The sequence below is a fragment of the Notolepis coatsorum genome (genome assembly GCF_963971535.1).
Source record: "Notolepis coatsorum genome assembly, chromosome: 15".
NCBI classification, from domain to species: Eukaryota; Metazoa; Chordata; class Actinopteri; order Aulopiformes; family Paralepididae; genus Notolepis; species Notolepis coatsorum.
In genome coordinates this window covers 66,252,104-66,267,071 of record NC_140179.1, presented here as the reverse complement: position 1 = coordinate 66,267,071, position 14,968 = coordinate 66,252,104, and the positions used below count along the sequence as shown (strand labels likewise).

The window sequence follows — 14,968 nt, the reverse complement described above, 5'->3', positions numbered from 1 at the left end:
TACCTTATGTCCAAACGGTGCCACAGGAACATTTATGCATATGTACTGGGAATGCCCTCCTGTTGAGCCCTTTTGGGAAAATGTTACTTCTGGGGGGCGGGCAGTTTGTAAATGTCTCTAGCAGTATAATCTTATTTTAATTGAATTTGTATTACTTTTATTTCTAATTTATGTCCATCTGGGGGGGCAGTTTGGGCCCCTTGATGTGGGTTTGGCTGTTGCACACCCGGCGCGTCTATTCGTATCCTAACCCATGTTTGCTTCCGCGTTCGCGTTTTGCGCTCTGATTGGCCACTGACGATCGCTAGTTTTGTATATGTATGTATTGTGCTGTATAATGACAATACATTTGAATCTAATCTCATTTTGAAATCGCTACGCTGCCTATGGACACGACAGTGGCAGCCAGCTTCGGAGGTGATTGCATTGCACCATGGTGATCCACTCAACAGGTAGCGATTTCAAAATGAGATTCGATTCAAATGTATTTGAATATGTATTTGTATTCAAATTGTCATTATACAGCACAATACATACATATACATACACACCATCCAACCAGAGTGGATAAATTAATTAAACGTTAAAAAAAAAAAAAAAAAAAATTAACCAAGAGTGATTTGAACTTGTGACCATAGGATCCACAGACAGCAGATGAACGAGGTGAGCTAAGACGTGCCCCGGACTGGTGGGGGCCCCTGATTCGGGGTCTCGGTGGGTCGGAGTGTTAAAGAGGCATGATGCTCTGGTTCGCTGGGGCGCCGGGTTCGGGGTCCTCACGGTTTGGGGACCTTGGTTGTCGATGCTGGGGATGAGGGGTGCTCAGGTGGTCTCGCCTTGGATATATGTGGAGGTATAATATATATATATATACTCTTTTCATTTATATGTTTGATTTATATATGTCTATTTAATTTGTTCATTGTTCTGATTTGGTTGATGGTCTTGTCGTTATTGTTGTTATTATTATTATTGCTGTTATTGTCCTGTGGTGTCTTGTTTATTAGTATTGTTACTGTATTGTGTTGAAAAAATAAAAATAAAAAAGATTTGGTCAAAAAATATATATATATATATTTATACATTCAAAGGGGAAGAAACTGTACATTGGAGGGGGTTGGGCGGGTGGGTGGGTGGGGGGAAGGTTTGGACATTTACCAGGGCCAGTTTCTAATTGCAGGCACCCGTAGGTGCTCTTTGAGAGCGGTTTTGAAGGAGGGTAGGGCAATCACAATCAATTGAATCTAATCTAATCTAATACTATACTAGCCTACAGGCTACAGAACAAAACTGTGACAAAATCAAAGCAGACAAGGTCAGGATATCACAAAAGACTTAGGAGGGCTTTTCCCATTTAGGTCCTTTTATTTGATGACTAGGCGACATAATGTTGACAGAGGGATTAAAGAGAAGCCTGATGAAGGCACAACAATCTCATTTCAATCAGAGATGATAAGTGAGAAATCTTCTACCTCCCTCTGTTGCCTATACTCAATCAATACTACAAATGTCTTACACTGTAGGCTACTCATAACTACCTACCTCAACTTATTGTCTATCCATATAACACTGTATGATGTACAATAACACTGTATACGTCATACATTTATATATGCTGCACTCTTGTGTATACCTGTGTATACCTGTAAACATACCCACTTGATATATCCTCCTGAGACCCAGGGGAAAAAAGTGTTGTCACTTATATTTTTTTGTGATAATTTAAGTGTTTGGGTGCTAAAGAACACATTTCAACGTTTTTTTTTTATAACTTAACTCTATTAATATTTTACAAAATGTGCACTGTAGTGCACAACCGGACTTCATTGATCGTAAAACAATAAGAATCTTACATAGGAATTATGATAATTTCATAATTCACAGTCTTTTCACTGGTGTGACAAAGATGAAAAGAAAACGTCACATTTGATTCTTCTGAATTGTCCCAGTGGCAGGCAGGCCCATTTTCTGAAGAGCATCCAGAATACTGATGGTCTTTATCAACTTCATCTGGCTCTTCATCTTTCGTCTCTCACACTCTGACATACTGTAGAGCTGTCTACTAAATAAATATGAAACCAACATACATTAAGTCCTGATGTGCACTGTGTACAGTGTACATTAATCAATTAATATTTTTCCTCTGAAAATAAATGTTTAACTCTGACAACTCAAAAGGCTCCTTAGATGTTTACTTACTAAAAAAAACAATTAAAATATAACATTCAAAAACATTTAAAATATAAATATCATGCTTATCTTTATTTTCTTCTGTGCAATGTGCCTTTTGTGTTGGCAACCATTTTCAAAAGACAAAAAAGGCAAGTTTGCATGGTCACCAACACATGATATATCATTGGAAAGCTACGGTTGTCCTCTGTAAGGAACGTCGGGACTCAATAGAGTGACATGTATAGTATAATTAGAGGAATCAAGCTAAACCTAATGTGCACTACAGTCAGTGTACAAAAATGAATTGCTGGGTCTCAGGAGGATATATCTGTATATATCCCATACCCACTCTTATTAGTCATATACTGGCTAGTATGGCATAGTGTATTTATACCTGTAGCACTGTCTGTACATAATAATAATAATAATAATAATAATAATAATAATAATAATAATAATAATAATAATAATAATAATAATAATAATAATAATAATAATAATAATAATAATAATAATAATAATAATAATGTACATACATTAGATTAGCATATTTACTCCATAACTTCGTTATATATACTCCATATAACCACTTGCTACACTGTGCAGGGGAAGTTCTCGATAAGCCCCTATAGCCTAGGCTTCTAAGTTAACTTCTCCTTCACAATATGGTTATTATGGTTATTATGTATGTTTAACTCTGTAAATAAAAATAAAATATATTGCTATGCACTTTGTTGTTTCCTTGCACTCTGGTTAGATGCCAATCGATGACAACACATTTGAACCTAGTATACAGTATGCATGTATGTACTGTGTGTATGTATGTTTGTATTAACACGTATCTTTTGAATGTATTCTGGTATTTTATAATATTTTTGTATGTTTGATTTTACAAAACAGGGGAAGTTCTCGATAAGCCTCTAGGCTTCTAACTTCTCCTTCACAATATGGTTATAACTTATTATGTATTGTTTTTACTTTTGTTTAACTGTGTTAATAAATAAATACAAAAATACAACAAAAAAAATAACCTACTGGTAATCTAATCTTTTATTAATCTTCCCTCCAAATCTCGCGCCGCCCTGACCGATGATCTCACGGTATTTCCGGTCCCGCCCCCACGTCGCGTTACTTCCGTGTGTGGCCGCAGAGAGACGACGAGACTTCATCTGTGTGTTAGCTCGTTAACGTTATACCCGCACGCCGTGTGAACTAAAGTTAACAAACGGTTCAATTCCAACAAGACATTAACCGAAAAGACATGCATATCAAAACAGGTACGTTTAAGTAACTTTTGAACGCGTCTCATTGGAACTTCGTACTTTTCATAAGCTTCATTTAGTAAAAGCTATCCCTTTTAGCTAGCTAGCTAACGCTAGCTGCTGTGCTAACGTGTTAGCCTGAGTGACGGCCGCACCACCACCATGCACTGTGTCGCTCGCTCTGAATGGAGCAATAGGGGATATCTGCAGAGCCGCAAGCCCAACGTCTGGGCGGGGCTTAGTGGCTTGGACAGCCACGAAGCCCCGCACAGACGTTGGGCTTGCGGCTCTGCAGATATACCCTACTCTGAATGCAGGAGGTTATGAAACTTTATAGTTATATATATATAGCAGCGTTTAGCTAACTTAGCCGCCCGACACTAGATGACTACCAGTCACGTCAAAGAAGTAACGTTAGAAATAATAACTAAACCCTGTAATAATGACATGTGTTGTTGTAATCGACACAGTTTGACACTTTGCTTCTCAACGATAGTAGACTATTCAAAGCGATCATGGTATATTTAGCCTAACATTGTTAGCATAGCTAACGTTACTTAGTGCGCTAACGCTATAGCTAGTGGCGACAGCGACCAGGCCACATATATATATATAAACCATAACAGGTTACTGTATATAGATAATACCGACGATCGTTTTCTCGACATTTCTGTTTTGCTAATTATTATGCTGTTAGTGTTTAGTGTGGATGGCGTACACGGCTAGCTAGTTTAGCTACATGCCTTATCTGAGTCGGGTTCTTGCTAATAGTGTTGGCGCTCCCAAAAGCTGGTTCCTCAAATCCTTGTTAAAAACGTTAGCAGCCTAACCCATTTCAAACGTTGTTATCAGGTGCTTGGCGCCCCTTGCACCCAGATTATTTGATGTGTGTATCCAGTTAATTCAGCCTGGCCCGCCTGCATGTTATACTATGATGACACACTGTCTTGCATCGATTCCTGCCTTAGACGAGAACTACAAATGTCCTGTCTTTGCGTTCTTCCAGGTACATGGGAGAATAACAACACTACATGCGAGTCTGAGACCCTGTGTGACCCAGCAGTCCTCGTTTCTTCTACCGGCTCCGAGCCCCACATCCGCAACCGACGTCTGTCCCCTGGCTCGGGCAGCTGTAGTGGAGGAGGCGGTGGAGGCTGCATTGCTGGAGCGGACCAACAGCAGCCCCGTCAACTTTCACCTGGGGCCCCCGAGGGCGACCTGAACGGACCCACCCATACACATGCCTTTGCTTTCCGCAGGGAAAAAGAACGCAGAGGTCAACACAAAGGCCGCGGGCTGCGCAGGGAAGGCCATAAAGGGGCTGGCCGCATGACCGACAGACCCCAGAAGCTGAACCAGAAGGAGAGGTGGGTGGAAGACAGTCTATCACTGCTCAAGCCCCCTCCTGCCTTCCCAGTGCAGGACAGTCCTGCCAAGCTGCAGCCTGCCGTAAGCTACGCTTCCAAGGTGAAGTCTGGGGCGGCGGGCGGGGTGCTGGAGGAGGACCGTCCCGCCATCGGGGTCCTGCTACAGAACCAGTGGGGTCTCAGTTTCATCAGCGAGGCCCGGCCGGCAACAGAGCAGGGCTCAGACCCACGGCCCACGGCCTCCGCAGTGCCATCGCAGTCCACAGAAGCGAAGGAATCTACCACCCTGCCACAGGAGACAAGTCGCACAGTCCAGCCCAGTGACGAAATGCCTGTTCCAGCTGCTACTTCAATCACCCTTGGCTCATGTCCAGAGGTGGAGGAGAGCAATGGGAAGCTGCTGCTTAGCTGTCGCCATCTAGTGGAGGCTTTGAACTACCACAACCGAGGTGAGATATTCGGTTCCAGAAATATATAGGCCACTACACCTTGTGTTGTTCCCACTGCCCGCTGTGTAATTAAAATAATTGATTTCCCACATACATTCTAACTGTGACCTTCTCTTTTACTATCCTACAGAATGGAATGCCATCTGTGACAAACAACAGAAAGGTAAGGCTATTCGGTAGGTAAATGGCGCTGTAGCTGGTATCAAACCATACATTTTTGTAATCCTATTAACTTTTTTGTCACTTAGGCAGGGTTTTTTACTGGCCATATAATACACGTGTGGGTGTGGTCATAGAGAAAAGCACAAAAACATGGTTAGGGGAAGTAATCATAAGTACTTATTGGTCAAATAAATACATTTGTTCTCATCTAACTTAGATAATTCAGGCAATCTCACATTAATACTGCAAACGTTATGTTACCTCATGTTAGGGCTGGGCGATATGGCCAAAAACGTTATCGTGATAAAATTATTTTCATATAACTCTATCGATAATTATCATCGATATACATTTCTATCAAGTTTAATTAACTTCTTATGGCCGACGGGCTATTCATAGACTCACTTGTTTTGCTGCGATAGAATCAACGAAGAGTTGAAGACGTCATTACGAGACGAGTTGGAGCCGTCGCGTGTCGAGCCAACCCTTTGAGAAGCGTTGTGGTCCCGGACTCCCGGCTTGAATTCTCCATGAATGTGTCCAAGTCCATAATCCATATAAATCCATTTTGTTATATCCAACACAGTCTGAATGAATTTTTCTTGTTATTATGCCGCGTGATTTCAAACCACCAAAACAACTGAATGTCTCGAGTTGATGTTGTCATCAGTCCGCGCACATTCTTCTACGCAGTAATCACGGCCCAGTGCATAGATTATTATATTCCACCAGGGGGCAACCTACCGCCACTGGATCTATGCATGTTGTTTGGACCAAGCTTGGAAAATCGATATATCGAAACTTTGCGACCACGTTTCATGTTTATTTCGAGGAAATAATTTATCGCGATGATTATCGTTTTATCGCCCAACCCTACCTCATGTTAACATAATTAGCAAGCATAGTGTAGCACATCATGTGTACTTGGTGCCTCACTAAAGGATTTGTTTGTTTTCTGTTTTTTCTCGCTGGTACAGACTAAAAAAAAATTCTGTGCGTTCCTCTTCATTGTTAATGTTGGTAGTGGGGGAATTTCATATAAAGGGACGTCTGTTTCTCTAGCCTACAACAGTGATTGTTGTTCTACTTGTGAATGTGTGTCGCCATAAAATGCACTCATTCTCTCGTCATATGACAGGAATTAATAATCTAAGGAATTAATAATCTAATTGTAAAAAAAAACATATATTCGATTGTAAAAATTCATGTTCGAATAGTTTTTTATAAAATTAAAACGGCTGTGGCGGTCTCCCTCTCGATTTCTCGCGTGTGTCTAAACGCGCTGCGTGGTAGACAGGAGAGACGTGACAGCTATATCATGGGATATCACTGCCCTTTACGTGCACCTTTTATGTTCACACTAATAAAACAAATTGTCTATTGGCTCAGCAGCCTGGCATTCGTGTGACATCATGTCCGGAATCGACCAGGAAATAGCCAGCGGCTAATAGTTGTTGTGGTCGTCGAAGATAATAATCACAAGATGCATTCCGTGCTGGATCTAACACAATGGATTTATGGAAAGTTCAAGACCGGACCACAATGCTTCTGGAAGGGTTAAATAATGACACAGCGCTTCCAATTCGTACGGCGATGGTCTACCGGCAGCTGAACCAGTTAGCGTTAAGTCAGCTATGTTACATGTATCATTTGTGGGGGTGGGAATCGCCAGAGATCTTGCGATACGATACTATCGCGATACGATAGTATCGCGATACTCGATATATCGCGACTATTGCAATATATAATATATGTTTTTTTAATCACATTATAATTTTTTTAACTGCAAAGTAAAACTGTCAACATGTTTTATCTAATAAAATAAAGTTCAGTTTTTTTATGAATAATTAAATATCGATACTTGGCGTCCCTGTATCGATACAGTATCGCGATACTACTATGTATCGATTTCCCCCCCACCCCTAATCATTTGTGCTAAGTGCTAATGCTAGCGTTTTGAGTTATAGCGTCAAGAATTTAAGTACCCTAACTTTTTCGTTTTTCATAGCGATTTATTGTAAATCATCCCTCAGGGCAAAACGATGTTGTTTATTCACATTTCTAGGATTTGTGTGCCTTTTTTTATTTTATTTAAACAAAACATGAAACAAGTATATAGACTACTCTAGGCTTACTGAACAGATATTAAATAAGGAATTGACAGAAGCACAATACGGATCCCCAATGTTTTTATTACTATTTCACGTTTCATGTCAAGGAAAATGTTTGATGTTTATCACGCCTTTTTCGGAGATGCGCTGCTGTGTATAAATGTCCGTTCTATATACCGTGAACTTTCATTAATTTTATCTTGCTCCTCTTGTGGACATAATGCACAACAATAGATATTAGAATGGTTCGACTGTTTTTTATAGAAGGAATATTCAAATGTAATTTTTTTGGCCAATTTTGACAGCCCTACAGGTAGGGCTGGGCGATATGACAATATTATATAAATATCGGGTACAGTTCATTAACGATACACTTTTTTAACGTATCGTGATGTTTTGCCCAAGAGGATTGTGTCGCGTCAATCTGGTCCACACCCGTTCAAACTTTTGAACAACGCCGCCCCCACACACACACTACTGCATCAAAGTTACTACTTATTATTAACAAAGGCATTCGTTTTGTGGCATTAACGTTATATAGTTACACGTTCAATAACATCAGCGTATTTACCCAAACATAGCAACGTCCGATGACGACATAGATAGCAAGCATTACTGTTCATATCTCAGCCCGTGCTGATTTGTGCATGCCCATTCTGCGGTCTGTTAATAAAGTTTTCACTCAGACAGATGTATGGAAAGGCTTTTATTATAACATTCGTTGCAGTAAAATCATTATGCCTCGTTTAGTCATGCTGCGGTGCGCTGGTAATCACTCGTCGGCCGTGGGGAGCTGTTGTTGTTGTTGTCGTTGAGCTGAGCTCTCGTCAAAATCAATGGAGGACTTTCAGGAAAGTAAAAAACGCATAGCGCTTGCCGATTGGTGCTAAGAACAGCAGGGCGGGTGCAAGCGGTGTGACGTAATTGGCAGACTCGACTGTCAATCAAAATGATTCTGTTGCCGGCTGAATGATTGAATGAATGAAAACGTTATTAACGATTGCAGAATGGTATACAGTACAGCTCAATACAACAACAGTGGACTGGAGGATGAAGACCAGAAAAATACTTTCGGCTTTTTTTACATAAGGGTCCTCCATTTTCAATTCATCAAAACATTTAGAGACATATACAGTAGTTTCATAAAAAATGCTAAAATGCTATTGATTGATTTAAAACTTTATTAACATATTGCAGAATGGGTACAGTACAGCTCAATACATACAATTGTTAAGGGTGATGCAGTCCAGAGAAAGACTTTCGTCTTGTTTACATCAGGGTCCTCCATTTTCAATTAATCATATTTCATATCTAAATCATATAATATCTCATTGCTAAATATATGCAATATATAATCTAATAATCCAATAATCTAAATCTAATATATAATATAAAAATGCTAAATGCATGGGTATTTTATTTTGTCTTTAATGTTAGCTTGCAAACTCAAATACTGTCTTGGTAAGCATCATAATGAATTGTTTGGGGGAAAAAAGAAAAACATTGTGATGTGTATCGTGTATCGCCGAAAGGTCAGAAAATATCGTGATATCATATTTAGGCCATATCGCCCAGCCCTACCTACAGGGCAGTAGTCTTACTATGCATTCAGTAAGCCATGGCTGCCACACACTCGTGCATATTCACTTGCCACAGTCTGTGTAATATTTTTTTGATCGCCAATGTTTCTATTTGCTTACCAATTTAAATTCTAGACTGCCATTGGTCGGTAAATACCGGCTAACAGAAACCCAGTACACACACTGGGTTACTGTGTTTTGAAAATGGTTTCAGCCCACATTCAAAGTGGTTGTAAAAATCTTTTGCTTTCAGATGGGTTTTGGAAATGCCTCCATTAAACATTTTAAACTGCCGGTTAAAAACACAAGTGTACTAAATACTACCCCCCTGTTACATCATGTAGACCAGTGTTTTTCAAACACCACGTACACACTTGCTGCTAATTGTGGTTGTCACTCATCATTTGAGTTAGGGGTGGATATCGCCAGAGACCTCACGGTGCGATACTATCGCGATACTTGCGTCACAATACGATAGTATCGCGATGCTAAATATATCTCAATCCACTGAGTATTGCGGGGGGGGGGAATTGGATCACATTTAATTTATTACCTTTTTTCAACTGCAAAGTAAACTGTCAACATGTTTTATCTAATAAAATAAAGTTCAGTCTGTTCATCTGACTTGAATAATTTTTATTGCAGAACATGGTATTTTCTCAAGCAGACAGACTGTAATCTGTGTTGCATGTACCTGACAAACTGAACTGTTTGTATTAGTCATATTCCAACTTAACTGAATGCACTTTAAATAAAATTATGAATAATTAAATATCGATACTTGGCGTCCCTGACCTGTATCGATACAGTATCCGCCACGCAAAGTATTGCGATACTACTACGTATCGATTTTTTTCTCCCACCTCTAATTTGAGTGCTTAAAGGACCACGCCAACATTATGGGAAATGCATGTACAGTCTTCTCCAGAGTTGGACAAGAAGACCGATACAAATTTCCTCTGTGTTCAGTAGAAAGTAGAAAATTAATGGAAGTGGATACAGACCAGCTAGCCTAGTTGTTGGCCAAAAACACCTCTCCCGGAGTTTTAAGCTAGGCTAGTGAGCTGTATCTGTATTTGTGCTAAACTAGGCTAGCTTGCAGCCATAATGTTTCCCATAATGTACTTGTGTTCCTTTTGAATGAGTTCACACACATTTGGCTTATGAAGGAGAGTGACAACCACATTCTACAACCAAAGTGACTACTTTATTGTTGCATCCAGCTATTGTAATGATGTCATTCTGTCTGGTGCATAGAAATAGAGCATGTAGAACGGACATCCCTCATCCACATCAACGTTCTGGGCTGTGGTAAACATGGAATGGGAAACAATCAAATCATGGGGACCCGCATGTCCATCTCATGATGAGCCATTGGCTAGACGCAGTATTGGGACCAGTGGTTGCGTCGCCTACCTTGCAGTCTTACATTTTCTCTGAGCACTTAAAGTTTTCACATTGTAGCAGACTTCCAAATGTTCATATTGTAGCAGACGATAGGCTACTTTATTATTTTAATTTTTTTTATTGATCTTTTTCCCCCTCCTTTTTCCTCCGATTTTCTCCCATCCCAATGTTAGTCGTTATGCCAATTCCCAATCCCCTTCCTGGTCGCTGCGCACTTACCCCCCACAGTCGGATCATCTGGGAGAGTGGAGGCTATCACGTGCTTTCTCCGACACACGTCTAGCCAATCAACCGCTTCTTTTCACCTGGCAGCGCGGACTCTCACTGAGAGGGTGTAACGTGTGGAAGGATCACACTACCCCCCTTAGATCCTATCCGCGCTGAGCAGGCGCCCTGACTGAACTGTAGGAGTCGCTGTTTACAACGACCCAGACCCACCCCGCCAGCTTTCCCACCCTCTAATACAGCCAATTGTATTAGTGTGAACGGCCAGCCAAGCTGGTGACAACGCCGGAGCTGTGAGCTGGATTCGAACAGGCGAATCCAGCGTCTCCGGTGTTGGTGACGAACGCAATCTCTGCTACGCCACCTGACCGCAGGCTACTTTATTATAAACGATTGGGTTTCCTGCTAATTCAGCAAGGCTTATGGCTGGATGTTGCGGACGATGTCATCAAGTAGCGAAGAGCCTGCACTCGCTGTTACAAAATAGTAAAGGGACCGTGAGATAAGTCAGTAGGTAACATCGTGAAAAGATTAGCACATACAACATTATTTTAAGACTACTTCTTCCAATGCAAAAAAGTCGTTTATTTTCCAACGTTTTTAATTCAACCGCCTCCAAGCAAGGACAGTATCCACGGCAACAAGCACTGTTGCATCCCTCGGCGAGGTAGATGCTTGAATCCATGGAAGAAAAACTCATTTCCCAGCTATTATTCTACATATATGCTCTAGTGATGTAATGTTAATGACTGTGGTCAAATATATATTCAAAACAACATGAAGATTGTTATTAATCTACATCTTTTTATGATGTGGTGATATAATGTAGACGTATAATTCCTTTAATAACTGATAAACGCTTAACCCACTTATTTCATGTCTTGGAGGAATGAAAACAAAACAATGTGTGTTTTGTTACGCACTCCCTCCTTCGTAATCTCTTGTCACTGGACAAAACTGCACGTTGCCAAAGTGGGGTCTGTGGACTCTTAATTAAGGGTCTTCGATGGGATCCAAGGGTCTCCCCGGAAAAAGAGTAGATAAACTTAATTAAATTAGTAGTTTAATTTATAAACTTGATGATTTGGCTTGTACCATTCTGTACAAAATCGACATCTAAAAACTGCAATTTCTCAGATGAGGGGGTCCGTAGCCAAGTACCCAGCTACTTTGACTCCCCAGTCAAACACCTCTATTTGGCAAATCCTCTGTCGAAGGCTTTTTCAATGAATCCTCGGCTTGAAAACAAATGTCCAAACCCCTAATGGACTCGCACGCGGCATAAAAACAATTCAAACTTGTCTCGGCGAGAACAGACCTAAGTGAAACGGGAATACATGGTTTAGTTCAGGCAATCGCTATAGTGATAAATGAATGAGTCATAGGGGTTGGGTATATAATTTCTTTGCTTCCGGTGTCTAAACCGATACTTGAACGATGCCTGTGCCAAATCAATCCCTTCTTCTTCTTAAAATATCATGCAAACACCAAATCACTCATTTAAACTTTGTGAATGGCATTTCTTGTTCTACGAGAGCCGTTGCTCTGTTCTCTCTGACCTGCCTCTGAAGAGCACTGAGCGTCTCGGACGGAACAGCTGCACCACCCTGTTAACCCTTTCACTGCCACACTACAGAAGGTTAACCTTTCACTACCACACACTACAGACGGTTGTAGTGTGGTAGTGAACAGGTTAAACCTTTGCCGTGTGGCAGTGAAATGGTTAACCCTGTGGCTGTGGTAGTGAAAGGGTTAACAATAAGTACACGGATCCTCACAATTTCTGCCCTCATTCCAGTGCTCCACATGACTCAGTCCGGGTAGTATTGACCATGGTGGAACCGGCACCAGCTACATACCCAGCCCTATGGGGGTTTAAAGGAAAACTCCAACATTTTGGGAAATTAGCTTATTGAACATCTTCCCTGGAGTTAGACAAGAAGATGCATACCTTTTTTGTCTCTCTGCATCATTGGGCTTAGGGAACGCCTGGACCGTTAGTCTAGCTTAGCTTCATCACTGGAAGTGGGGCAGACATCTAGCCTAGTTCACTACAGTCAGGACATATACTCCAAATACAATCAAAATACAACTCTCAAAATGTTCCTGTAAACATGTTGTGACCTGTGTATTTACCACATCTCCCAGTCACACAAGTCACATGAGTCTCCCAGTCACACAAGTAGAGTATATGTCCTGACTGTAGTGAACTAGGCTAGATGTCTGCCCCACTTCCAGTGATGAAGCTAAGCTAGGCTAACGGTCCAGGCGTTCCCTAAGCCCAATGCATGCAGAGAGACGAAAAAGGTATGTATCTTCTTGTCTAACTCCAGGGAATATGTGAAATAACCTAATTTCCCAAAATTTTGGAGTTTTCCTTTAAGATGGTGGGGAAATCATCCTAGTTTGGTTTTAAAGTTGGGCCTGTGGTCTGTTTGCTCTTGCATGCATTTGTAAACACAATATATAGATGCATATTTAAGGAGTTTATCATGAATATATGGGCTTAGCCGGTATATGAGCTATTATTTTAAACGGTGCATTTCATTGATACTAATTGTGTCTCTTTGTGATTTCAGACGTTAAACAGGTTGTGTGGTACAAGGACACCCTGGAGCAGCCAGCCTAGCAGTGTGAGACACGCCCCTGCAAGACACACATCCACACACACAGAAACACGGAATGACGGACAAATTTATAGTCCCCTTCACACACTGCACTCAGGTTGATGTCTTCACACAAAAAGCCACACTGAGACACTTTGGACTAACTCCTTTGAGATCTACAGCAATGGACTTTTCTAACGCCTTACAGAAGCCTGCCTTAATACATTTTGGACCTGTGCTCATTGCTTCTCATGATGATTTTTAGCATAATGTAATAGAGCTGGTATTTTTTAAAACAATCTTTTGAGGAGCGGTCATATTTTTTATTTTAAATCTTTTTTTTTTCTTTCTTTCCTTTTCTTTTTTTAGAGCTGCAATTTTATCCCCTTTTTTCCAGTCCTCTGTTAAGCGAGTGGTCAATCAAGCACTTTGAAAATCTGTTGTTGTGACCAACCCTTGTGTGCGAACAAACGTTACGAGTGATTTTCCTTTTAAGTATAAAATCGGAGGGTGTCTTGTACTTGGTTCTATTTCACTGTCATTTGTACACAGAGGACTCGTGTAAAAGAAAAGAAAAAATAGAAAATCAAGTCTCCAGTTTACTGAGGGGTGTTGTCAGCAGCAGCACAAGAGAGCAGCTCACCCTTTACCCTGTCAGATCTTAATGCTGTTGTTTCTTTTTGTTTGTTTTCGTTCCCTGATCGGGTGAATGTTATTCATGAATCCATAAGGGATCTCACGTGCTTGGTATGTTGATTTGACTTTGAAAATGAAAACTATATTATATCAAAAAAAAATTTACACTGGAGGAGAAATGTAAGTGAACAGTATTGCTTAATAAAATTGAATAAACTTGACATTGTATGTATTTTTATTGCATTTTTTTTTTAAATACCATGAATGTCTTTACACTACAGTGTTGGTAAATTGATAAATATTACAAATTAATCTGGCTGGATTTTGCCGACTGCCACTAACCGTTTGGACTCATGCTCTGGTGTTTGGCCCGTGACCACTTGAATTGGGGTTTTGAAATCAGCCTGAAGACGACCATGAGATCAATTCTCACCTGTGATTAAACGTCAGCTGAGGGAGCATGTGCTTATGTGGCGGTGTGTTGGGAACTATTGCTCTGACACAATCTGTTCAGCACGGTGACACAGCGCTGCTTTTGGAGCAGTTTTATGATGTCACAAGGTTATCATTCTAGAGACTTAATATAACTGGTGAATCACACCTACGCAAATAGTTGGGACGGTGTTCCACTGTCAAAACAACTCTGGCCAAACGGGAAGTAAACTAACCGGCGCTACCTTTACTTATAATATGTCCTGTTAACATATTGAATAAATATATTATTGTTCACCCCATATTTTTGGTCTTTTGTAAGTAATAACCGAAAATGTGTTTAATAATTCAATTTCAGTGTGTACAGCCTTGCTTATTCACTGTCTATGGAAAGGCAGAACTATTTACTTTTCTGAGAACTACATCACAGCATAACTCATGAATGTTGCTTAATTTTTGGATATTAGTGATACTCACTATATACTACTATACACCCAATTCAACATTATAGCTGCATTTTCTTTTTTGTAACTAATTTGTAAGCGGACATCCCGATTTG

At 40.5% G+C, this 14,968-nt stretch overlaps 2 protein-coding genes across 3 annotated transcripts in view; both read left to right on the top strand.

Moving 5' to 3' along the window:
- The window catches only part of apex1 (APEX nuclease (multifunctional DNA repair enzyme) 1), a 187,625-nt gene that overhangs the window by 150,615 nt on the left and 22,042 nt on the right, over positions 1-14,968 (top strand). The gene's annotated exons all lie outside the window — the stretch shown is intronic.
- LOC311242239 (uncharacterized protein) lies at positions 3,316-14,209 on the top strand. 2 transcript variants are annotated; one of them, XM_084331204.1, is made up of 4 exons: positions 3,316-3,449; positions 4,441-5,250; positions 5,381-5,413; positions 13,315-14,209. In XM_084331204.1, exons 1-4 carry the CDS (start codon positions 3,434-3,436, stop codon positions 13,362-13,364), a joined length of 909 nt encoding a protein of 302 aa, XP_084187330.1. In that variant the 5' UTR covers positions 3,316-3,433; the 3' UTR covers positions 13,365-14,209. The 2 variants fall into 2 exon arrangements, with proteins under 2 accessions (XP_084187330.1, XP_084187331.1); XM_084331205.1 differs by having other exon boundaries at positions 5,381-5,426.

What these genes read in the sequence shown, in the direction of transcription:
- LOC311242239 (XM_084331204.1), top strand. An exon ending in TTTGAACTACCACAACCGAG is followed by an intron (nt 5,251 to 5,380) that starts GTGAGATATTCG and finishes ACTATCCTACAG; the next exon opens with AATGGAATGCCATCTGTGAC. An exon ending in CTGTGACAAACAACAGAAAG is followed by an intron (nt 5,414 to 13,314) that starts GTAAGGCTATTC and finishes TTGTGATTTCAG; the next exon opens with ACGTTAAACAGGTTGTGTGG.